This window comes from Haliotis cracherodii, unplaced genomic scaffold (assembly GCF_022045235.1).
Source record: "Haliotis cracherodii isolate W230 unplaced genomic scaffold, xgHalCrac1.p SCAF_8, whole genome shotgun sequence".
Taxonomy (NCBI): Eukaryota; Metazoa; Mollusca; class Gastropoda; order Lepetellida; family Haliotidae; genus Haliotis; species Haliotis cracherodii.
In genome coordinates this window covers 123931-151328 of record NW_027266341.1, presented here as the reverse complement: position 1 = coordinate 151328, position 27398 = coordinate 123931, and the positions used below count along the sequence as shown (strand labels likewise).

The 27398-nt window shown below is 40.5% G+C and overlaps 2 protein-coding genes across 5 annotated transcripts in view; one reads left to right on the top strand and one right to left on the bottom strand.

Annotated features, from left to right (window-relative positions):
* LOC139449453 (C2 domain-containing protein 3-like) overlaps positions 1 to 19079 on the bottom strand; it is a 101700-nt gene extending 82621 nt beyond the window's left edge. Inside the window, exons 1-4 of one of the 2 annotated variants that reach the window (XM_071230854.1) lie at positions 18915 to 19079; positions 6954 to 7137; positions 872 to 1078; positions 131 to 207 (exon numbers count right to left, since the gene is read on the bottom strand). In XM_071230854.1, the coding sequence (XP_071086955.1) occupies positions 131 to 207; positions 872 to 1078; positions 6954 to 7137; positions 18915 to 18960 (514 nt within the window). In that variant the 5' untranslated portion in view covers positions 18961 to 19079. The remainder of the gene's footprint in view (positions 1 to 130; positions 208 to 871; positions 1079 to 6953; positions 7138 to 18914) is intronic. The other variant, XM_071230855.1, reaches the window with a different exon arrangement.
* A 391-nt stretch (positions 19080 to 19470) lies between these two features.
* LOC139449356 (protein phosphatase methylesterase 1-like) overlaps positions 19471 to 27398 on the top strand; it is a 71084-nt gene continuing 63156 nt past the window's right edge. For 2 of the 3 annotated variants that reach the window (XM_071230688.1, XM_071230686.1), the window contains exons 1-3: positions 19471 to 19541; positions 20051 to 20168; positions 26441 to 26533. In XM_071230688.1, coding sequence (XP_071086789.1) covers positions 19471 to 19541; positions 20051 to 20168; positions 26441 to 26533 — 282 coding nt within the window. The remainder of the gene's footprint in view (positions 19542 to 20050; positions 20169 to 26440; positions 26534 to 27398) is intronic. The other variant, XM_071230687.1, reaches the window with a different exon arrangement.

Here is a 27398-nt window from a genome sequence, read left to right as displayed (position 1 = left end):
CTTCCCATTGTAGCACCTGTCCATAGTTGCACATGCCCATAGTAGCACCTTCCCAGAGTAACACCTGCCCATAGTAGCACCTTCATAGTAGCACCTGTCCATAGTAGCACCTGCCCATAGTAACACCTACCCATTAAAGGCTCCAGCACAACAGAAACCTGAATCTCGGCCAGTTTCTCCTCGTTTGGTGAAAACACAGGGAAAAATCTAAAAACAAAAGACTTGAGTCAGCATTTTCTACCATTATAACTACAGCATGGCCAGCTGTAACTAATTTACCAGTGGTTGATAACATGAACAACAATCCATTCTATTGGATATGTCACACTTCATCCAGGGCTCACAACAAATAACATGCCAATTCCCTATCACTGATGACACAGTACATCTATATACTAGAATATATATATATCATACCTCCATGTCAGAATGATGATATCTGATTGGTCCATGTGATCTTGATAAAATACTATGTATCCCGCCTTGGAGGGAAATACATTTCTCAGCAGGTGAATAAATCATTTATACCCCGCCATGAGCAAGACAGGTTGCATGAGGATTTCTGAGAGACAGAATACGTCCCTTATACCCCACTTCCAAGCAAAAAGCATCAAGCTTTTACCGGGTCAATGAAAGTCACATGACATAGCACAAGCTAACCTCTGCTCAATTGAACAGCTGTTTTCTATCAATTTTGAATTTGTTTTAATGTTTTCACAATGTAATATCAAAACATGTCGGTAGGATAAAATTGTTGAAGCAGGATCAAGACAGCTACATGGGGTTTCATGCGCCTCCGGCTCGTGATATAAAACCTAACGCCTTGTAACCCTCGTGATCCTGCTACAACTTATAATATATAGTTACTAACCCATTGATAGGTCTGTTGACAGACAGCAGCCCTATCTGAGGAACCTCTGCCTGACCAATAGTAGCCGCTAGCTGACCACTCATGACCTCCAGTGTCAGGGCCCCCATGTCCGACAGATAGGCAGCAAACTGACGAGGTCCGGACCTCACTGGGTAGCGAGCAGTTGTCTGACATCCAGACTTATCTCCCTTCTTCACATTCAGAGGTCTGAAACACGAGCAGGGACATTCAGCCATCTACATGACCATACTGTACAACAAAACATAATGTCACAATTTCATTACGAAAACTGCATCTGTTTCAATACACTGATAACAAGAGTACAATGTCAGAATCTTCCAATAAAACACTGTCCAGTGTTATAACCAGATGTTATACATGTGTAATAACAAGAAACAAATCTCACTTGAAGATAGATCCATCTCATAATGACACTCTGGCCAGTGTTATACATGTGTAATAACAAGAAACAAATCTCATTTGAAGATAGATCCATCTCATAATGACACTCTGGCCCGTGTTATTCATGTGTAATAACAAGAAATAAATCTCATTTGAAGATAGATCCATCTCATAATGACACTCTGGCCAGTGTTATACATGTGTAATAACAAGAAACAAATCTTACTTGAAGATAGATCCATCTCATAATGACACTCTGGCCAGTGTTATACATGTGTAATAACAAGAAATAAATCTCACTTGAAGATAGATCCATCTCATAATGACACTCTGGCCAGTGTTATACATGTTTAATAACAAGAAACAAATCTCATTTGAAGATAGATCCATCTCATAATGACACTCTGGCCAGTGTTATACATGTGTAATAACAAGTAATAAATCTCACTTGAAGATAGATCCATCTCATAATGACACTCTGGCCAGTGTTATACATGTGTAATAACAAGAAACAAATCTCATTTGAAGATAGATCCATCTCATAATGACACTCTGGCCAGTGTTATACATGTGTAATAACAAGAAACAAATCTTATTTGAAGATAGATCCATCTCATAATGACACTCTGGCCCGTGTTATACATGTGTAATAACAAGAAACAAATCTTACTTGAAGATAGATCCATCTCATAATGACACTCTGGCCAGTGTTATACATGTGTAATAACAAGAAACAAATCTTATTTGAAGATAGATCCATCTCATAATGACACTCTGGCCAGTGTTATACATGTGTAATAACAAGAAACAAATCTCATTTGAAGATAGATCCATCTCATAATGACACTCTGGCCAGTGTTATACATGTGTAATAACAAGAAACAAATCTCACTTGAAGATAGATCCATCTCATAATGATACTCTGGCCAGTGTTATACATGTGTAATAACAAGAAACAAATCTCATTTGAAGATAGATCCATCTCATAATGACACTCTGGCCAGTGTTATACATGTGTAATAACAAGAAACAAATCTCATTTGAAGATAGATCCATCTCATAATGATACTCTGGCCAGTGTTATACATGTGTAATAACAAGAAATAAATCTCACTTGAAGATAGATCCATCTCATAATGATACTCTGGCCAGTGTTATACATGTGTAATAGAGACAATGTGATTATTTATGGCATACCAGAAGGCGAGGACTCAAACGTTGAGTGTAAACAGAAGGTCCTACACATTCTTACGCAGAGTGTTACACATAAATCTTGGACGTCCGGCGATCTTGTGAGAGCACATCGTCTCGGTAAGACACAGCAAACCACCAACAAACCACGCCCAGTGATTGCCAAACTACGTGAGAGTGACGACAAACTTGAGATACTGAGGGCGAGAGCCACCCTGAAGGACGCTGGGTATGGAGTGTCAAGCGATTTGACCAGACGCCAACGACAACAGTTGAAAGATCTCAAAGACACAGGGATGCGCGGTTACTTCAAGAATGGCCGGCTGATTACGGAACCTATATTTGAAAGGACTGCGACAGATCCAATTGATTCTCGTCGAAAGACAAGATCAGGTGCCAGGAACAAAACTACTTGAGGACTCGGCCCGGCCCCGGTCAATTGTTCACAGGAGCCAAATGAACGACACACCGGTATCAACCTAACTCATGAAATTGATAACACTCTGTGCCGATTTCTTTGCTGGAATGTGAATGGTCTATCCAGTAAACTCTCAAATAATGACTTTATTTCATACCTACAAACCTTTGACTTTCTTTGTCTATCGGAAACCTTTTTGGACAACGTAGACTATGACTGGTTGCCTGGATATAAAATATTTTACTCTCCGTCGGTGAAATTGTCAGGTCATGGCAGGAATAGTGGTGGAGTTAGCTTTGCTGTCAGGTATGAATTTCAACAGTTTTGTGTGTTACATAGAAATGATATTGACAATCTTTTGACCATAGAAATTAAGAAAACTCCCTTCGGTTTACCAAAAGATATTCTGATATTCTGTTTATATATTCCCCCTGAAAACTCAACGTATTACGTGAAAAATCCAAATACTTGCCTATTTGATAAAATTGATAACTTTCTTCTCGACCTATCAGAGTACCTATCTGATTTCTTTATATTACTGTGTGGGGATTTCAATTCTCGAACAGGTACTGAGAATAACCCTCCAGAACCTGAATTAAATCACGGTGATCCAGATATATTTCCTGAAGACAATCCTTGTGACATTAGTAAACGATCGTCACTTGATGATGTGGTTAACAAATTTGGTCGCTTTCTTCTTAACTTATGTTATGTTTATAACCTGTATATCATGAATGGCAGAGTGCATGGCGACAGAAGTGGTGAACAAACATATGTAAGTAGTAATGGCAGTAGCACTGTTGACTATTTTATAGCGTCAGCTGAATTCTTCAGATTTGTTGATTGCCTAACTGTTGGGGAGAGCACAGACTCCGACCACTTTCCTTTAGAAATACAGTGTGCATTGTATAATCCTGTATCGGAACCATTATCAGAGGATATATTTTCTGACAGCTTTAGATGGAATGAATCTAAAAAACCTGACTTCTTACGATGTCTAAGCAATAATTTTGATGAGGTGTCTGACACTCTGTTTCAGACTTTGAGGAGTAATATGCATGATGCGGTCGATCTCTTTATAAACATTCTTTTGGAGTCTGGGAAATGTATGAAACGAGGCTCGTGTTCAAATTTAGTTCCTAAAAAGCTGTTTAGTTTAAACGGTAAATGTAAAGAACACAAGAGATCAGCCAGAAGAGCACTTCGCGAGTTTCGTCGAAATAGATCAGAACTAAATAGAAGAAGTTATTGTAAACTGAGAAACAAATATAAAACAGAATGCAGACAACACCTTAACTCTTTAAGACATTTGAAATTGAATAAATTAACCAACTCATTAAACAACTCAAAGCTTTTTTGGAAAGAGATAAAATCTCTACGTAATCCAGTCATTGCACATAATAATAATTACAGATCCTGAATGGCTTCTCCATTTCAAACAGGTTTTTGGAAATAACCATATTTTCGACGATAACATCCATGATGTTGCTAATGATGTAAATTTATCTGATGTTGAGCGAGATATTTTAGAATCGGAAATTGAAGTCGCTGAAATACACGATGCCATTAATACACTTAAATCAGGTAAATCTCCAGGCCCCGATGATGTCCTAGCTGAAATGTTAAAAAGTTCAAAACATATCATTACTCCCTTTTTGCACAAATGTTTTAACGAAATATTCAGAAAGGGTATATTCCCAAATGCATGGTCTAGATCTGTCATTGTGCCTGTATTCAAAAAGGGAGACGTGACTAACCCCGATAACTATAGAGCAATTTCTCTTACAAGCATCTTAGGTAAACTGTTTGCTATAATTCTAAACAGTCGTCTTTCTACCTGGGCTAATGTTTTTGACAAAATCCCACCAACTCAAGCTGGCTTTAGAAAATCATATTCACCAGCTGATAATATTTTCTCACTTTATGCTATTGTTCAGAGATATCTCGGATGCCGAAAAACGAAAACTTTATATTGCCTTTGTAGATTTTAAAAAAGCTTTCGACACTGTTGACCAATGTAAACTTTGGGATTGTCTTAGGGCAGCTGGTGTTGGTGGGAAAATGTTTACCATTTTAAAATCAATGTATGAAAATGTAAAATCTTGTATACGACATAATAGTGGAGTCACCGATTATTTTGACTGCCCCATGGGAGTTAAACAAGATTGTATCTTGAGTCCTGTCCTATTTTCATTCTTCATTAATGAGCTTTCCTTTGATGTTCAACAAAACGGTAAACACGGAGTGCAATTATACCCTGACCTTTATGAATTACTTATGTTACTTCTTGCCGATGACGTGATTCTAATCTCTGACTCTATTATCGGACTTCAGAAACAAATTGATATACTATACAGTTACACTGTTACATGGAAGCTATCTGTTAACTTGGAAAAAACTAATATTATCGTATTTAGGAGGGGAGGCCCTCTTGCATCGAGAGATAAATGGTTCTTTAATAACCAACCTATAAATGTTACAAACATGTATAAATACCTCGGTGTTGTTTTACCGTTTAACCTTAATCTTAAACATCTCGTTAACGATCTCGCCCTACGAGCAAAAAAGGCCCTAATAAATCTATTTGTCGTTCTAGATAAATTGCGTGTTATCTCACCTACTATCTTCTTCAAAATGTTTGATGCTCAAGTTCAACCAATCTTATTATATGGATCAGAGGTCTGGGGTTTTGAAACCTATTACAATATTGAAAAGGTACACTTAACTGCATGTAAAAGATTTCTAAATGTTTCTAAATCGGCTCCAAATCATATGGTCTATGGCGAATGTGGCAGATACCCGTTATATATTTGTTCATATTTACATTTACTCAGATACTGCCTCAAAATAACAGAGATGTCGCGGGAACGAATCCCCAAAAAATGCTGCGAAATGCTTGTCTATCGTGATAGTGTTGGTTATGTAACCTGGGCATCAAACATTAAGCATTTACTCTTCTCTCACGGATTTGGATATGTTTGGCTTAATCAAAGCATTGGAGACAAAATGTATTTTCTTAGCTCTTTTAAGCAGGTAGCAATTGATATGTTTACTCAAAATTGGAGGTCGTCACTAGATAACAGTACACGCTACGACGTTTATAAAACCTCTAAATATTGTCTAACACCAGAGGTTTACCTGCATACTATAACAGAGAGAAAAATTAGAGACACATTTATTAAACTTAGGCTAGGGTTAAATGATTTGATGTGCAACAGGGGTCGCTTCTCCTCTATTCCTAAGGATATGCGTTTTTGTCCATTCTGCGAAAACCATATTGAAAACGAATTACACTTTTTGTTTATATGTCCAATTTACGACAACCTAAGATTGAAATATATGCCTGATATAACTAAGAACCACTATTCCATGAACAAAATATTATCTTTTAATGGTATCTCTAGTAAAAAATTAACTAAGATATTACAATACATCTATCAAAGTCTACGAGTGCGTAGTAAACTACTTAGTAAATCCGATATGTCCAGAAATAATAAGTTGTTTTGAAACTTTCGCATCTAGATCAGGAGTATCTACATTTCATTTTTGTCTGTTTGTTTCTACTAGAAATGCATATACATTTAAATTGTCAAACTGTCCTGACATGATGACTATATTTCTGATAGATCATTTTGTATTGAATGTCGCGCTATGGCTGAAAGCCTTTGCGAAGTAAAACTTCATATTTCCATTCCATTCCTTTTGTATTCCTTTTGTATTTTTTACTACTACTGCTGCCACTGTGGTTATTACCAATGTTATTACAATACCTTTATTATATGTCAAGCATCATATTAGTTATCAAATAATTATAAAATGCGCTGTACAGCTGTAAATAATATTGTTTATCTGTATGTGTATATGGGCCAATGGCCTTTCATACAATAAAGATTGATTGATTGAACAAGAAATAAATCTCATTTGAAGATAGATCCATCTGATAATGATACTCTGGCCAGTGTTATACATGTGTAATAACAAGAAACAAATCTCACTTGAAGATAGATCCATCTCAAAATGACACTCTGGCCAGTGTTATACATGTGTAATAAGTTAAGAAACAAATCTCACTTGAAGATCGATCCATCTCCCGGTTCTCCCCACCACTTGATTCGCACTAGTGTGAGGTCAGGGGTCACTGGAGTGACCCATATTATTTGGCTGATGGACAGTCTGCAGAAACACCTGAGCTGACCTTCGACCTGGGGTGGCAGGGCAGTATGGACCCGAACATCTTCCACCAACCAAGGTTCTGCTGAAACAGTTGTCATAATACCATGTTATCTCATTAAACTGACAAAAGATTTCAAAATGATATCTGACTGAAATACAAACAATATATTCTGAATCAAATTATAAATGAGTGAGTTAGGGTTTAAAGTAATGAACACATGTGAAGTATTTGTGTTATATAACGTAACGTTGACTTAATCTGTGAATGTAGGGGGAAAGATGAAAGGGAAACAGGTGAAACATACAGGTGCGAGTGTCATGCTGACAAACCAAGCATCTTATTCAGGGGAAAGTCTGGCATTGGCAAATCATGCTTAAGTATCATGTTTTCATCTATTCCAAGTAATCGCGAAGATTTTATCAGGCTTCAACACAGATAAGTAAGTGGAGATGTTTAGGAAGACAGAGTTTTCAATCTTAAGACTAATAAGAGTATTGAAACAACACAACTGGACACTTCAACAATGAGCAGTTTTCCCATCACTATGAGTATAATAGGTCAGTGAGTCTGACAGTGACTAATACATTTCATACTTGTTACATTGTTTGTTCAAAATTCTCAACCTTAACCTCAAAGTAATTAGCATGATTAGCATGATTAGTGCTGAAACAATAAGGCCAGTCTTTTTATATTTTTAGGATTACGGATTTTTCAGCCCAAAGTCAAGGGTTGGAGGAGGGGGAAAAAAAGCCAGATGCATTTTTTTTAATGCAGAATGCTTCTGGCATATTCTGTGCTCAAAAGACCACCATTTGTGATGATAAACAATACAATTCGACCACTTACAACACGGACAATTGTCAAGGGAGGCTATTCATGTTCGGCTTCGAGATCAACAAAGATTGATTATGTATCTCTTTACTAGTTAACAACGGTAAATTCATATGTTTTTTATTAAAAGGTGATTCTAACAAATAAAACAAGCGTATAGTCGACTAAGTCATCTATATCCGCCGCCATTTTAACACGTTATGGTCCCAAACCAGGTAACTGACCCAACATTTCTCTTAGGGCAAATATTGTCAAAATAGCTGCAATGGAAATTCTAAAATAAACATTTATAAAACTCTCTAAACAGCAAAAGGCACCAGTTCAGTATGTGTCTGGTAAACATGCAAAGTTGTGTAAGAAATTATTTAACGGTTTTTGAGTTACGCTCTGGAAACGAACAGCACCCTTATAGAACCTAAGTCCAACTTGTACGTAAAAAATAAAAATTTATAAAACTCCTAAATAGCAAAAGGCACCAGTTCAGTATGTGTCTGGTAAACATGCAAAGTTTTGTAAGAAATGATTTAACGGCGGGGGATAATAACTGACTACGTGGCTATTTGGGGGGGGGGGGGGACATAGCACCAACAGTCACTGTTGAAACAAAACTCCTGAAGTTACTGAGCACTTCAAAGGCCAGTTTTCTATTATAATCAGTCTTGGTGAAAAGTTTCCTCTGTTTTTTCTGTCTCAACTGGACAAGAGCATCTACAAAGTCAAACTCGTCATAGACTGGCCCCTCAACAGACACTGTGATATGATCATCTAGTCTGTCACCTGATTCCTGAGCAAAGACTTCACAAGATTCTTAGAACTAAATCTCGGCTCGCAGTCAGCTGTATGGATTGGGGCTGTAAGGGTAATTCGGTAATTGTGAAAATCCTCTTTGTGGTACCTGTGAATCAAAGTCCACAGCTGCTGCATCTTGTCCCTGGGGTACTCAGGATTTTCAACCAAAGTCTTTATTCTAGCCCATTCCTCTCTGGTAGCCACCGGATCAATGACTGCTTCTTGAGAAGATATTTCTCCCTTCTAGGTGTGTGTCTGAACCTCTCCTCATGCTCAACACACCCAACACATACACATATATCCTACTGCACTCTGATGGAACCTGCACTGGAGGACTCCCTAATGGAAGGAAGGTTAGATCTCTCTTGAAGGATGTGGCTTCCCTTGAATAGAGACTCCTTTTAAGATGCCATACAGTTCTCAACTGACACTTGCACGTGTGCTATGTGCAGACTTTTTTCAGGAAAATAAGGCACAATTGAGACAGCACTGAAAGCACATCCATAAGGAGGTAGGTACAGGATGCAAAATCCTTCTGAATCAGTTTTTTTGGCATACCCCTGGCCCTAGGCGTCCTTCTGACTGTGAAAGAATGTAATGAGATCGTCCAAACATTGGTCTCTACAGCCTTATACACTGCCAACCACCGCACCTCATGGACTTCATGGATTTTCAGTTCTGGTTCGTTTAATAGATTCTGCATACTTTGGAGAGTTTGGCACCTGTACAATGTTAGTGGAGACCTTGAAATAGTAGGAAACCCCTATAAGGGTTTCACTGTACATGCTGTAAGGTTTCAGTGCTGGCACAGTAGTTGCTGCCTGTGAGCTCACTAATGCTAGCTCACTAGCTGAGCAATGCAGTGATAGTTAACAAGCATAGGATTGCTTCTTAATATATGCCCTGCAACACCTTCTCCTCGACCGGTCATAACTGAAGCGCCATCACTTCCAAGGACAATGCATTTAGATACAGGAATTCTTGTACTTGAAATTTCTTTATGTAATGCTTCAGAAATTGCTTTACCAGTAGCATTTTCAATCCTTCTATTTGTCAAAAAATGTTACTTGAAAGTTACTGGATCAATTACACTTACAAGCACTTACAGGCTTTTTGTGCACAGAAATGTCAGTACTTTCATCTGTAAGCATGGTAAGGAGGCCTACAAATGGTGATGACAACAATTTGTTATCTAAAATTTTTCTGATCAGATGCCAAAGTTTGCAATATGTAATTAGCTGTGGTTTCACTTGTAAAGCTTGCAGTACCTTTCTGTAATTCATGGTAATTTATCCACATTTGGACATCTCAAATCACAAATAAAGTTCATAAGACTGGTATATTTATGCATGGATAGATTTTCCTTGCCTAACCAGCATACAACCTTCATACCTACAATGACTGCTTCTTCTTTTTTCAGATATAACCTTGTTTACTGCTGATTCATAACAGTCTTTCAAAATTTCTGCTGTGATTGACAATTTGTGATCCATTGGTATTGCATGTCTTTAGAGCGTACTGGTCGGATAATGTTCTGTGCCATTCCCTGTAAACACATTATTTCTGTGGTGGGTAGTGTACAATCTGTACATTGCATAGGATTTGCCAGTTGGTCCAATGATAACCATGGATAAAGTTGCAATTTTGAAAAACATGTGGACGTGATACATCGCCCTTGCATTTCCTCTCAGTTTTGTTACGTCATTATGGTTGACAGTCTTGTGTGTATGAGAAGAAGCTGTTTGCTTCTTTGCGAAAAACAAAAAGATTCTGGACTGACATCAGCCTTTGACAGCCAGTGTGTCTGCCATAGCAACGAAAGTGTAAAACTGCAACATGCAACGTGATTGGTTTACTAAAAGAAATAGACCAACCGCAATCAGCTTTACAAAGCACTTCAGGTTTTTGTCATTACACCGATCTGTAGGCATCGCACTGTCATTAGTAAGATAGTTTGAAGTTATGTGCCGAGTTCGGAGTACTCAAATCGATACCAGCTCCCAAGGTAGCGCTAATTTTCTTACAATGAAGGTTATGTAGTTTGGAGTTTTGAAACAGTAGGTAAATAAAAACAAATAGTGGGGTGCCCAGACACTGAGTCATTTCAAATTAATGCAAAAGTTTTGATTTCGGTACTTGTATGAAGGTATGACCTCATAGAACAATTTTGTTCCGAGTGTCGAGCTCTCACATAAAAAATGAGTCTACTGGCAGGCATTTTTAAAGATGGCTGCCAAAAGAATATTAAAAATCCATAACTTTGCTGATACCGCTAGTAGAAAGTCATATGATACATCAAAATAGGGGTTTTCAGGGACAAGGAATTCAATTATGACATTTCCAAATTCAAAATGGCCACCATTTTCATGATGATACCCTTGTACTTGAAGGATGATGTGCTGTCTGATCCAGTTAAATGCGTGGAAGAGGGCAATGGATTTGAACGTTGTCATGCCCAGATTCGTAGCAATAGTGTTCAGGGAGATCATTCTGGTTGTCTTTCCAGCTTTGAAGGATATCAAGAGCAGCTGGATTCAGAGCTTTGATGTGATGGCAGTTACTTAGGAGTATTGTGACAACATCTTTGTCTCCAGTGTGAACCATTCCAAGGGCATGGAGGAGATGTATTAGGACACGTGTGTCTGCTTCCTCATGGTTGCATTTGCCCATTGGTGGACTGTTTCCAACATGGTGTATTTGATCACCTGTAGTTATATAAACATCCTTCTCATCTGGGAAGTGCTCTTCTGTTATCTTTTTTGATAGGAATTTGAACAGCTCCTTCTTGTTGTCAACATTGTCTGCAAATTTCCTGGCATTTTGGCAGTGCCATTTACACGCCACGTACCTGTTCCTCTTTTTTCCCTTGTGCCTCCTTTGATTGTCAGTGTTAAATTCTCGTCTAAGACAATGTCTACTCTAGTTGATCTTTTCAAGTCATGGTGAACTCTTGGGCAGTTCTTGCCTTGGACACTTGTAGCAGGAGTGTATGAGAACTCTATCGTCAACAATGAAATCATACAAATCAGGTGCAGTTATGTCTTCATCAACTGAAATGGCACTAATCGTACTGGTTTCCAAGACAAATACTAATAAATTCGACTTGGTACAAGAGGTGAGTGATCCTTCAGATGACTGTCTAGCTTAAGAAATGTTTGACCATAAAGTTGAGCATGATGTTTGAAGTGGTGCATTTTCAGCTTAACTGCTGTCTTCTTCTGTCGTTTCTTCTCGTGGAACAAGAATAAGTTGTTTCACTTGATAGGCGCTGTCAGAAGTGTTCGCTTGAGTCAAGCACGCTCTTCCTGATCTTGTTGTACTGCTCTTGTCCAACAGACTCAATTTTATCATGTTTATAGACAGATTCGGCAGCCATAGACTCTCACACCTGGTTGCCTAGTGTAACCAGGTCGTCACTGTCCTCCTCAAAAGGATTTCCTTTCCTCAGCAACACATCGGTCAGGTCTCTGAAATCAGAGATGCATATCCTTCCACATGATGAGGGAGTTCTTCATCATCAGCATTGTCATATGCCCAGGTAAACTCCTCTACAACAGGATTTCCTTTCCTCAGCAACACATCGGTCAGGTCTCTGAAATCAGAGATGCATATCCTTCCACATGATGAGGGAGTTCTTCATCATCAGCATTGTCATATGCCCAGGTAAACTCCTCTACAACACGGTTTATTTCTCGGACACTTATAATCCAGCGTTCCAGTATGGCAAAGTTTTCGGTCAGACCAATGATGCCACCTTCTCCTTTCACCCTTTTATTGGCTTGCTCATGAGCATGATCAGTTGGTAATGATGAGATACGCCGATTGCTTCGAGTTATCGTCCAGTGTCCCTTCTCAAACTTGACTAGGATGCTATCCGGTAGAGCTTCCAGGTCTCGGATAAAGATTGTAATCCACCTGGCATAATTCTGGTGATCCAGAGCAAAGATCAGAGGCACAAGCTTCTGCAGAGTAGTGACCATGAGTTTGAACTTCTGTTCCCGATGTGCCCGGATGAACATGAACATGATCTGTTGATACTTGTGTATGAGTACCCAGAATTTAAATGGCTCTTTTGAGAAGCTGCCATGACCCAGTCCTCAAGGGTCATCTAGGCTCCACTGTTCTCATAAGCTAGCTTCAATAATGTGTCGAGTACCACAACAGTGACTTGATGTGCTTGCCTTGCTCTCATTACATTTGATGCTTTCAAGAAAGCTGTGGCTGTTGCTTCTGTCTTCACTAGTCAAGCATCTTTCAGGGCTTCGGGACATCCGGATCATTCATAATGGCTCCCATGGTGCTCCACAACCCCCTGGAGGTTGGTGACAATATTTCTGCCCACAGGTGATATAAACGTATATAAATGAGGCAAGATGGGTCCACTGATTACTCTTCCTGTTTTCCGCGAACTGATTTGTAGACGTTCCTGGTCCAATCCAGGCTTTTGTGAGGAAGGAAACTGAAAAATTTATATCCCAGTTCCATGGAACGATGAGCTTGCAGTGCATGATGTTGGATTATGATCCAAGTTATCTAGAGCTGCATTGGTTTGGTTTGTTGTTTAACGATGCACTCAGCAATATTACAGCTATATGACGGCGATCTGTAAATAATCGAGTCTGGACCAGACAATCCAGTGATTAATATTATGAGCATCGATCCACACAATTGGGATCGATGACATGCATCAACCAAGTCAGCGAGCCTGACCACCCGAACCGTTAGTCGCCTTTTACGACAAGCATAGTCACCTTTTACGGCAAGCATGGGTTGCTGAAGACCTATTCTACCCCCGAATCTTCACGGGTCTAGAGCTGCAAATGTGAACATATGTAAGCAGATTTGTAGGACAGACCATTTCAGCATTGTTCTCTGTTTGATCTGCAATAGCTTCGGCAAAATTACGGTCAATGGTGAGGATTTTCGTATATGACACACTCAGATCATATGTGTGTAGCAGTTCTGCCAACTTTGATACGCTGCCTAGAATGAACACTGTTGAAATATCATGACATCAAATCTAACAGCTAAAAACAACACATTACAAATGATTAATAATATAAATTGGCATGGGAACAACTTTGGTCCTCAAAGTCAAACACATGATTAACATGGACACTACTAAAAAGGAAAATAAACTTGATGACACCTCCACTGTTAGGGGCATGGTAAACTCTGCCCCGGGTGTTAGCTAAATTGCATAAGAGGGTGACTGAAAGTTGTTTTACATGAAGCCAGTACTATTCTAGATATATCCATGAAATAGCTTGATATAATCAAGTCTGGGTCAAGCAAACAAGTAGCTGACAGTCCACACAAATGTTCCAACACACATCTGTTCGTCATATGGGATGTTGCGGGACTTTTCAGCCCTGGTAGACCCATGAGGTGAATGCTCAGCCCTAGGGAGCAAATTTATTTATTTTGTTCTATTTATTTTGAAGTGATGTGGCTGTGATGCAAATTTTATCCATTATGCAGCACTCCCGTCTGAATATTTTTGTTGTGAAAACGATATCTCGGTTTCACAAACCTTGTTTTCTACTCACGTACAAGGGCTGTCAGTTCGTCAAGTCAGTATATTATTCAATACTGCATTGAGCTGGGTACTCGACCTGGTTTACTTACAACGATGGCTGACAACACTTCTTCTTGGGGTCTCCCGTGGTCAGCCACGGGATGACCAACTCCAACCTTTCCGAAGACCTCCGGAAAGCTACGATCACTACATCCCTCCCTGTTTACTAAGCCCCCCCCAACCATGAAGGGGCTTCCTCACACCTTAAACATATCCCGACAGATCCAATGCCGGGAATACACAATTTTCAAATGGGTCTTCAGGGGTTTCCCCGATTTGGGAGAGCAACCAACTGCACGTCAGTTACACCCGGTAGCTGAATTAATGGGACCGCCATAGCCATGACGGTCAAGGGTTTCGGAGCTGTTCTCCGGCCGGCGTTTTCCACGCTCTGCTGCAACAGCTCGTGGTTCCCAATTCCAGCTACTGCTGCAACAAGGACTGCTACCCCCCACAATCATTGCAGGGGTTGATCTGATGGCATGCGTTCCCTCAATATGGAATGAACGTCTGCCCCATACTTGTCCACAGTCATCATATTCATCTACTGGCAATCCGGGCAAAAGTACTCCCCTATCATCTCTGCCTTTGCTAAGTCTGGGTGATTCTCCTGGCTTCAATTGTATCGGCTCACTGTTTGAGTCTTGGCTGGTTCTTGCCGACTTGTGCTCTTTGTCCGATGATTCACATTTATCAGAGCACCGGCTTGTTTGCTGTTGGCGGCGGCAGGGGAAGTGGTCTGTCCCTGTCGAATGTCCTATGAGGCAGTGTGGAGACTCTGTTGGTTCCCCTCGGTGTGTCATGAACGAGTGACACCGTCTCTATTGCTATGTCTGGTGGCCATGGAGGTGGTCTGTCCCTGTCGAATGTCCTGTGAGGCATTATAGATAAGCTGCTTGTTCTCACCAGCTTCAGTTCCCCGTCTGGTATGTCATGAACCAGCAGCACCGGCTCTATTGTTGTGTCTGGTGGCCATGGAGGTGGTCCCTTTGTGTCTGGTCGACCTGCGTGAGATGTGGGGGAGGGATTCTGGCCTGTCCGCCCTCCCCCTACATGTTTAAAGTCATGCCCCCAGATGGCTCTACAAAGGACACCTTTCTCTCCTCGCTTGGGCTCTTGCGGGGACAATCTGCCTTGGAATGCCCCTCAACTCCACAGATAAAGCATCCCTTAGTGCGTCGACTTGGGCTCGGAGACCTTTGACGTCCTCTACTGTTTACATTCTCTGCCAGATTCGTGATCATGGTCTTGATTTCCTCCATAGAAGTCCTGATCTCCTTTATAGAGGTCCTGGTTTCCTCTGCAAACAGGGTGAGGCTACTGACTTTCTGTTCCACAGCTTCCAGTCTCCCTGTTATCTCTGTGCCAGAATCACCAGAACTACCCGATGACTTGGGACTCGAGGCTTGAACCACCTTCACCCGTGTTTCTGGTGGTGGTGATGTGTCTGTAGCGACCTGCCGTATCTCCCGACGGGCCCTTCCATACACTGCCTGTGTGTTATGCTGGTATTGGCGCAAGCTGGCAATGGCGACCTCCAGCGTCCCTGGTTTCATGTTAGACACGAATTGTCCAGCCTCCTTGTTTTCGCATCCTTGGCAGAGACGCATTATCACCTGTCGATTGATGAACTGGTCTGGACAATCCCTGAAAGCTACCACAGCCGTGGCCAATAATCGATGTGCCCAGTCTTCTAATGTCTCTCCCCCCTCTTGCCTCATGGTAGGGAATCGTATCTGTGCCGTCTCCGCAAGTTCACTGCGTTCAAACCGTTTTTGTAGTTTAAACACCATATCCTCAAAGGACAAGTCCGGGTCCCGGTCCAGGCACATAGTTATATAGTCACTTGCCACGTCTCGCATCACTAACGTGAGTTGATCCTTTTTCTCCTGTTCCCACCACCCCTCTCTGCGGGCCAATGTTTGGAATTTGAGGTAGAAACCTGACCAACCAGATCTTCCGTCATATGTTAGGTTAGGGGTACTATGGCGTTGGGGCTGGTCTCTTGCTCCTTCCCGTCGTTCTGGGCCTCGGCGAACCGGACCTCTATTCACGCCCCTATCCCGTCTAACTGCATCACCCTTGTGGCTAGGCTTTCGTGGGTCCTCTCGCTCATCCACGTCACTCTCCTCGGCATGATATCTATCCATGGGGGCCCGGTCCTGGTCGCCTCGACCATCCAAATCTCTTCTATCGGGGCCTCTTCTGTTAAGTCCTCTGTCCAGCGTGGTCTGGTCACTATCAGTTAGTTCCTGCTTGACCACCTTGGGATCCGGTGCGACTTGATGGTCAATTGCTGACTGGTAGCTGTTCACTTGCTTGGGCAAAGGGTAATCCCCAGTGGATGGATTCACCCCATGTGCATCCATGCTCTTCCGGGAGTTAAAGGGTGAGCTGTGGCCCCAATTGGCTCCCTTGTTTGGGGTTTCTTTGTGGTAGTACAGGCTTGAGTTCGCATACTCGCCAGAACTGTCCAATTGAAACTGGGGAGTACCTCCCTGTGGTGATCCTCGAGCATGTTTCCGATTCTGCTCCGTGGTCAGATAATCCACACTCTGCAACAATTGCTTGTGTTGTGTGTCCTTGACTCACGCCCCCTGTCCACCCCCAACATTGCTGTAAGTCGAGAGCGTAGGTGGTGGCAATCTGTAGTCCTGTTCCCTCGACACCTGTGGGATCGGCGTTACTGGCTCATTTTTTACTGGCGGTGCTTTCCCAGGAGAAACCGCCTCCCCACCATACTCGCTCCCCTCCGCTCTTGAAGAAGGGTGGTACTGTCTTTGTTGGCTGTCATCTAACCTCAGTTCCGGATGAACCCGTGATCCCCTTTGGAAACTGGAAACTATTTCCCGTGACGGACTCATAAGTGCCGGCCTGTCTTGCTGCAGGCCCGAGTTACTCTTGCCCGGGCCTTGTAGTGTGGGAGCCAAATTAGCCAAAGCTTTGACTATCTGCGAAACAGTTTCAGCCTGGAGCTTAGCTATCTCGTTCATCTGTTCCCGACTCATCCGCAAGCTAGTTTCAGCCTGGAGTTGAGCTATCTCGTTCATCTGTTCCCGACTCATCCGCAAGCTAGTTTCAGCCTGGGCTACCAGCATCTCTGATAGTCTCCTTTCCTGAGCCTCTGCCATGTTTTTCTGAGCCTCTGCCATGTTTTTCTGATGGTCCAACAGGCTCTCCATAACTTCCCACCCCCTTGGATGTGTCTGGGTCTGTGCCATTCCCCCTCGGGCCTGGTCCTCTCCACCCTCCTGCATCCAGTTGTATGGATTTGTCTCCGGCTGTTGCACATGCCGATCCTCCATCCTCTCGGTATGGTTCCTTCGCCTGTTGCCATGGTCGGGGTTTATGGCAAAGTCTAACTGGCTCACCACCTCGTCACTGTCATCAAATCCCTCTAAACTGCGGACATCATCCAGGATGAGATTGCCCACCACACTTCTCAGGTCTATGATCCTCTGCGCCAGTCCTATATCAATCCCCTGGATTGCACATAGTTGAGACCAAGTGGCATAATTGACTCTCACCCCATTATCCTCCATCTTCCAACAGTGTGTAGAATACTTTGGAAAATCACACAGAGCAATGAACAATAAATCTAGACAACTATTTATCCTGAATCCTAATGAAAATAACAATACTATTCCTACTTCCCCTAACACTAAACACCTACGCTATTTGTTATGACCTACCAACTCACGAACTTATACGTCCGTGACGAAAATAGGTGACACTCGCGAGGCAATGTCAACAAACATCCGTTACGAGCAGTCACCAATTGTCACACACAACTACGCTTGTGAAAGGGTCATAATTGATATAAGAATATAAATTTCCGATACGCTACTGTTCCCTAATTATTAATTATTGTGCACAGCCACGAAAACGGCCGTACTTGATCAACGCACGTAGATTTCCACGTGCGGTGAACTATAAATTTACCAGCCGATACGGAACCGGCCGTGAAAAGAAATCACTACTACAAGGTCGCACGGTACTAACCGGGCGAAAAATGTTCCCACTCGTCGCGAAATGCTAAAGTTTCATTCAACCTTAGCCAAATATCCCTCTTGTCCCTGTAGCCAAGACAAGCAAGATGGCGACGGCGTGGCGGCAAAGTCGAGCAGTCGACGAATTCGGAAAAAATCTTTTCCCGAGAAAATTCGATGTGTTCACAGCGCCACTGTTGTGAAAACGATATCTCGGTTTCACAAACCTTGTTTTCTACTCACGTACAAGGGCTGTCAGTTCGTCAAGTCAGTATATTATTCAATACTGCATTGAGCTGGGTACTCGACCTGGTTTACTTACAACGATGGCTGACAACACTTCTTCTTGGGGTCTCCCGTGGTCAGCCACGGGATGACCAACTCCAACCTTTCCGAAGACCTCCGGAAAGCTACGATCACTACATTTTTGACTACCGCCATGCTTGACTTTGCCATTGAACATAAAACATATGTACAATGTACTCCAAAATAACGTTACCAGTTTTATCAGCCGTTCCTCGTGAATACATAAGACAGTAACTACATGTCATTGCACAGGTAATTAAAATGCAAAATAATGCCGGTTTGAAATCGCATGGCTAATGTTTACAATTTCACAGACAAGCACAAACATGGTTTTTGACAGGTGCACGCTGTTGATGCTTGCTTACCTCTCTTCTTGGTTTGCTTGGAAGGTTTCCCCTTTTTCTTCACCATCCTTATTACATTTTCAGGGAGAAGCGGTATCCATTATTGACAAAACGGTTCAATGACTATTGAAACGATAAAATACGCTCTGTTACCATACAAACATTTCGTCCGAACTTGTCCGCCATTTCTAAACAACCCGCTAGTGCGAGATATTGCGAGAATTGATAACTGAACATAAAATCGGATTATTCCATTTCTGTCATACAGTTGTTGAATCTAAACCCCATTGTTTCTCAAAACAATAACAATAGATTCGTTTTTAAATAAACACATTTTCGGGGAAATTAGTGTGAACTATCTGTCTACAACTACTATCTGTAATATGTTATAACTAATTATACAATGTAATTGAACGAGAAATGTTATTAAGCTTAATTAAAGAATATACCTTAGTATATTCTTAATTTCGTGTGTTATTAGTAATATTTATATTTTTAACCCAGAGAGACTGCTTCCGTAGCATGTGGAGGACATAAATGTTATTAGTTGTAACAGAAGTACTATGGTGTTGAAAAGATGTCTGCTCTAGGGAAAGAAGTCATGAAGAAACGAGTTGGACTACCCCCGATGCCTACAGCAGGACCAAGGTAATGATATCATGCTTCGTTCTATCCTTTCCCTGATTTTATCCATTTTAAGTGGGTAATGAAAAATCAAATTAACTGATGCAGATGTATAGCGTTTATAGACATGAACTTCTGATAAAATCAACATCATACTAACACTGGACCTAGTAGCGGTTCGTAGAGTTAACCTTTTAAATGGTCTTAGGTTTAACGCGTTAAGTGTAATGTTTCAATATGTAATGCTGTATCAAACACGTTTATGTTGTCGAGAAGTGAAGGGAAGAACGGTTGTCTTTGTACTTTACTGCAAGTGACAGTTCAAAACATGATGATATAACGATGTCTAATACACAGAATCAGAACCTGAAATCATAGAAGCACACTTCTCACTACTACTATGCTTTATGATGAACACGTGACCATACAGTTGTATCATTATCAATTGTTTTCCGAGTTAATGAGGTGTTACTGTGTATGGTTCCCATGACATGTCTCTTGACGTGTATCATAGACGCGGTCTATCCTTGCAGCAGCAGCAGCTCTGGGAGTAGTGGGAGACGTGCCCTGATGAGGAAGCGTGACTACACTCCTGTTTACTGGGACAAATACTTCGAGAAGATGCATGATGTGGAAACTGACATTGGAAATGTATCCTTTCTCTTTACATATTGTCACCAATTGTGGTAAAATCAGTTTTAGGTTGCAATTGGTAGATGTATATTATCAGGTACTGCTGAATGAAACATCAGCTGTCAAAGAGACCATTCCTTAAAGGGAAACATCATTCCAACTTTGAAATTATTGAAATATGGATACATTTTTGTCGCGGATTCAAACTTTGCTTATTATTGTAGCAGGTGTATATATTTGTATTTTAGTCTTTTTGTAAATAAATCTATTTGAAGTTTTGTTTCTGTGGAACTTTATTCAACAGAGGTGTGTGTTTGTTTTTATCCCATCATTCTAAGTCCAGGCCTCAGTGATCAATCACAACCCAAGCTCTACTACATTCTTTGTCCAGCCCTCTACTGATCAATCACATCCCAAGCGATCCTGTGATTGGCCAAATTCAAACTTTACCTTCTTTCTCTGACTAACTCCATATTGCCACCTTCACTATGCACTGCACTGGGAGTATTCATAAATCACCACTAAAGGTTAGTTAATAATTTATCTTTACTGCTAAATAGGTTTTAATAGTAATCAAAGATTATGCATTATAAATAAGCATCTGAGAAGTAATTATATTACATTGAATCATATATTTCTATTAATGTTGATTTTTTGAATGAATGAATGTGGTTTAGAGGCTGAAATTTAACCTAAGCAATAGTGTATTTTAATATTATCTTGTATACATGCTAAGTTATAGCTACATTAATGGAATTGCACAAACTATGCATTTTGTTATTCATTTCATTTTATTTAGTCACTCTAAGTATTTATTCCTGCTCTTTCTTCTGCAGGACATATCATGAACGGTGACATTTGAAGGGTATCACGTTTTACACCCTTGTGCCACACATAGGGTATGTGTAACCATTTTACTTAATATGTACTGTAAGCCATTTCTATCATATCATCTAATAATACTTAGTTGTAAGTAATGTAACAGAAATGATTGTATTGCTTTGATGATGATATGATATATATTATGTTTTAACTCTTTCAACACCGTAGGCCGGTTATCCGGCCAAGAAGCATCGAGTCCCCAGACACCGTTGGCCGGTTAACCAGCCAAGCCGTAGTCACGTCAAAATAATACATATTTTTATGGACCTACCTGTGATATCATTCATTTATTAAATCTATCACATTTCACAATGTCTGAAATACGTATTCCATTTTTTATCGATAAATTAAAAAGTTATTCTTTCATTCAACTATTTATACACCTTAAATAACATTTTAAAGCATATGCATTATGTTAATAATGCTGAACAGTATTAAACTTATGTATAAACAACATTGCACAAAATATACACAACTACACGATTATACATTTTAGCAAACATTATGATGCACTAGAAGAAACAATTTACACCAATGCCATTACTACTCAGTACATAACATATATACAATCCTTAAAACATTATACAAACCTTTATATTTGTTGTTTAGTCCTAAGTGCTCTGAGATGTGATCGTTGACGTGCTCTGATTGTTGTGAAGTGCAATGGCTGACGTGCAAGTAGCTTTTAGTATTTTAAAAACAAGCCAATCAACACAAGAGTCCACGCAAGACAAAGAACATAAGACAGGCAATGACACAACACAACTTGTCACCCCTTATACCCGTAATAGACGTGACAAGATCTAAAAATAACTATAGGCTAACGCTTAAAGATGATACTATTAGAGTTAAAACTATAAACAATCACATTTCTAACAACCTGAAATGACAACCTATACATGGAAATTCATATCTGCCACACATAACAGCATATATACAGCAAATGGTCGGGACTAAAAAATAAGTTTGTTATTTCGGTCAGTTCGTTATAAACATAGTTTACTGTATTTCCATATCAAGTTATTTTAATTGTAGTTTTACTGTATACATTTGAAATAATAATAACCATAAGCGTAGCACTATGGAACAACTGATTGCTGTAGACAGATATGTTTTACACATGGAACAATTTGATCAGTCACCATTGAGGACTATCATGTTCTTGCTACAGCAAATGAATGAAAACATTATGCAAATGTCTTAATTACAACCGACAAATATATAGTGTATAATATCAGGCAGTTAACCTTGTTCGAGGAATGTATCTGTCAATATCCACTTAAACATGTTAAAGGAACAATATCCTATACATCTGAAGCTGTACAAAGAAACTTGTTCAATGACCCATGTCTTTGTAACCATCTAATATTATCAAATATATATATCTTTTCCAGATATTATGACCCATGTTCATCTCTCAAATGATCACAGAAGTTTGTTTCGGGTGTTTCACATAGGTGTCATGTCTCATTGGTCAGCTGAGATAGCACACATGACAACTATATTCAGGATGTCTGTTGTGTATGAGAGTACTCCAATAAACCACAGAAGATAGGTTAGTTAATGATGATGTTTACTAGTTGAAAGGTAGAGCGCGAATCCCCAGGCCAAGGCAACAAGGTGATTGCCTGTCTCGTGCGCGATCGATCTGACGTCATACTATACTTTGCCAGAAATGGCAGGAATTCTTAATACATTACAATGTCCATGGTTCTTGGATCCAAAGAGTTAGATAACAGTGAGCAATCAATCAACATATTATCAGCTATTCCTTTGAAAAAAGTATGTTGTTTCTACCGTCTGCTTTAGTAACCATACATATATAAACACTTACGTTTGACAAATCAGGGGCCTCACATTTTTCAGACATCCAGTTGTGGAATATTTTTAACTGCCACACACCCCTTTACTCATAATGACCTCTTTGAAGTTTTAAACAGTTTGGTTAAACTGTAATTTGTTTGTTTTCTCTGAAGTTTGTGAGATGGTGCTTACTGCTTGTTTGGTTAAACTGTAAGTATGTTTGTTTTCACTGAAAGCTGAAGTTCAACAAAGACTACATCGACCCTTGACCCTCAAAAGATCCAGAGCGACTTTGAACTTGCTGCCATTCGAGCAGAACTCCCTCAGGCTGAGGTTAACGGATGCTTCTTCCATTTCACACAAGCTTTTGGGAGGAAGACCTAATATCTAGGATTGGCTGTTCTATACCGAGAAGACCCCCATGTGAAGAAGTGGTTTCAGAGAGCAGCTGGTTTGGCCCTTCTCTCCCACCAGGCGTGGTTCAAGACTTGTGTCTGGAAGCCATGAACTCCACCCCAGACATGTCTCGAGCTGGGTCGACGATGATGCCAGATTCCGGATACCAATGTGGAACTGTCATGATACTCAAGGCCTTGGAACAACAACAATCTGGAAGGGTTACAGTATCGGCTGAACAAATTTCTTCCTAATCGACACCCCAACATCTATCGTCTGATTGAAGTCATGAAAAATATTGAAGAAGCGAAGCTTATCCAGACTGACTTCGGTGCAGCGCCTCCAAGAATTAAGAGAACCGGCATCGAAAGAGAGCGGCACCTCCTCTGCCTGAAGGAACAACTGCGTCAGTCAGGGAGTGAAGACCCCAATGCAATTCCTGGATGCAGCAGGTTACATGCTAACTCTGGCTTGAATGACTGACAGTACATTGACATTGATGTGAAGTATTATTACTTCATGTATATAATGTAAAACTCCTTAAACTGTGCACCACTCTCTTTCAGTGTTGGAGGCGCTGATTATTGGAGGCGCTGTATCAAAGTCAATCTGGATAAGTATGAAGCAATAATGAATCAAGAATAAACACTGATTTTTATAAGTTTTGTTTTCTTTTGTACCTGTTGTCAGACGGTTGTTGACGACAGGACTAGTCTATTTGGATTTAAGGGAATATATCAAACACCTGATGTGCCCTCAACTATAAAAGTTGCTGTTTTAAGCTGTCTGATAAATGGTGTGTCTGACAAATGGGAGATGACCGGGAGATGAAAGCACATGGTGGAGAATAGCAAACTGCGATGTTTCGATGTAAATGAAGAGGAACCATGGTGTTCACGGAGTCTACGATGTGTGTTTGAGTACCTATTTTTGTTGTGCAATGGCTCCTGTATTTGACATGCATCAGAATGAAACCTCAGACTTTAAATTTTGTGTTTATTGCAAGTTGCACTTTAGAATGCGACCCTAGTGGGGTACGGCTATATCTGGTGATAATGCAGTATTATTAATACGGCACCAGCTAGACAACTGAGAGTTGGAGTGTTGTTTCCCTTTAAATCAAAATATTTTGTTTGAATTGAGATATGCATGTTAATTATGCAAAGTAGATCATACATATCAATATTGGTATTGATTTAGGGGTCTCTGGATTCAAATACTTTGTTTTACATACCTTAGGGACCAAAGAACCGGATATGCATGTTAATTATGCAAAGTAGATCATAAATATCAATATTGGTATTGATTTAGGGGTCTCTGGATTCAAATACTTTGTTTTACATACCTTAGGGACCAAAGAACCGGTAAGTTCTGACTCTATGTATCCAAGCATCTACATGATATGCTAACTTCCATAAATCTGCATCGGAGTAGAGCTCTATGTACACACATGATGCATGTACTCGCATGATGCATGTACACACATGATGCATGTACTCGCATGATGGATGTACTCGCATGATGTATGTACACACATGGTGGTTGAACTCACATAAAGTAGTACTCACATGATGCATGTACTCGCATGATGGATGTACTCACATAAAGTAGTACTCACATGATGCATGTACTCGCATGATGGATGTACTCGCATGATGTATGTACACACACATGGTGGTTGTACTCACATAATGCATGTACTCGCATGATGGATGTTCTCACATAAAGTAGTACTCACATGATGCATGTACTCGCATGATGGATGTTCTCACATAAAGTAGTACTCACATGATGCATGTACTCGCATGATGGATGTACTCGCATGATGTATGTACACACACATGGTGGTTGTACTCACGTAATGCATGTACTCGCATGATGGATGTTCTCACATAAAGTAGTACTCACATGATGCATGTACTCGCATGATGGATGTACTCACATAATGTAGTACTCATATAATGCATGTACTCACATGATGGTTGTACTCACATGATGTATGTACTCGCATGATACATGTACTCACATGATGTATGTACTCGCATGATGCATGTACACACATGATGTATGTACTCGCATGATGCATGTACACACATGATGGTTGTACTCTCATGATGCATGTACTCACATGATGGTTGTACTCACATGATGTATGTACTCGCATGATACCTGTACTCGCATGATGCATGTACTCACATGATGCATTTACTCACATGATGCATGTACTCAGATGATGGTTGTACTCACATAATGCATGTACTCACATGATGGTTGTACTCACATAATGCATGTACTCACATGATGCATGTACTCACATAATGCATGTACACACATGATGGTTGTACTCACATGATGCATGTACTCACATGATGTATGTACTCGCATGATGCATGTACTCACATGATGCATGTACTCAGATGATGGTTGTACTCACATGATGTATGTACTCGCATGATACATGTACTCACATGATGGTTGTACTCACATAATGCATGTACTCACATGATGCATGTACTCACATAATGCATGTACACACATGATGGTTGTACTCACATGATGCATGTACTCGCATGATGGTTGTACTTACATGATGGATGTACTCACATGATGTATGTACTCACATAATGCATGTACACACATGATGGTTGAACTCACATGTTGCATGTACTCACATGATGCATGTACTCACATAATGTATGTACTCACATGATGTGTGTACTCATAATGCATGTACTCACATGATTCATGTACTCACATAATGCATGTACTCACATAATGCATGTACTCACATAATATATGTACTCACATAATGTATGTACTCACATATTCTATATTACAATTAGCTTTGTAAACATAGTAAATGTGGTTAATCCACTGTTAATACTTCTAATATGAATTAAAAGATTAAATTCATTGTATCCTGTCATGACTTTTATGTTTGAATCCCCCTTTGATCATCCAGCTTAGAACTGGTCTTCAGTAACCCATGCTTGTCGTAAGAGGTGACTAATGTGATCGGCTGGTCAGACTCACTGACTTGCTTGATGCATGTCATCATATCCCAATTGTGTAGATTCATGATGTCAATCACTGGTTTGGTTCAAACTCAATTATTTACAGACCGCCTTCATATAGCTGGAATGTTTGTGAGTGCGCATTAAACGACAAATAAGCAAAGAACTGCCTCCATTTTTCCTTAATGTATGAAGAGTTTCCGGGTGTACGAGTGTGGGTCCGAGGGGCCAGTCCTGCTTCTCCTCCATGGAGGGGGCTTCTCTGCCTTGTCCTGGGCCGTGCTGTCTGTGAGTGACCTTCTATAAGCAGTGTCAGTATATTAGCAGTGTCATACCCCTCATGTTACAGGTTACAGGGATCACATGGTTCAAATACTATAGGAGTAAACCCCGAAGATCCCACAGTTGTGAGGACTGTGTGTAGCAAGGACATAGTCTCATGTGTAGAGTACACATTTTTAAACCAAAAACTACAGCGGTGTAGACATGGTAGTGGGATGGTAGTGGTAATGAGATACCCATTATGCATGTTATTCACACAGACAGTGAATTTCGTATATTGTCTCCCAAAAGCAAAATCATCATCTTCAGCAGTATCATGTAACACAGAAGCCCCCAAATCGGCCCGCAGTATGCCAGGTCCTGGCCTGTGTATATGTTACTAGTCCTGTCTTTGCACAATCTGGTTAGAACTGATATATGAGGCGGCCATGAGATAGGGCTTCTCCACCCTCTGATGTGTATTGTAGGTTAAGTAGGAAGAGAAGTGTTATAAACCACTGAAGCCATGCTTCATGTTCACATTCTTGGCATCAGAGGATCAGCAGTGTGTGCCAATAACATCAGTGTTAGCTTGTACACAGGAATATCCAGGGTAGAATTGGTCTTCAGCAACCAATGCATGTCATAAGAGGCGACTAACAGGATTGGATGGTAAGCCTCGCTGACTTTGGTTGATGCATGTCATCGTATCCCAATTGCACATTTTGATGCTCATGTTGTCAATCACTGGACTGTCTGGCCAGATTCAATTATTTACAGGCCGCTGTCATATAGCGGGAATATTGCTGAGTGGGCATTAGCCAACAAAAAAGCAAACAGCAGTTTCAACTAGATAATGTATATCATAGCATCATCTTCAACATATTAGTCT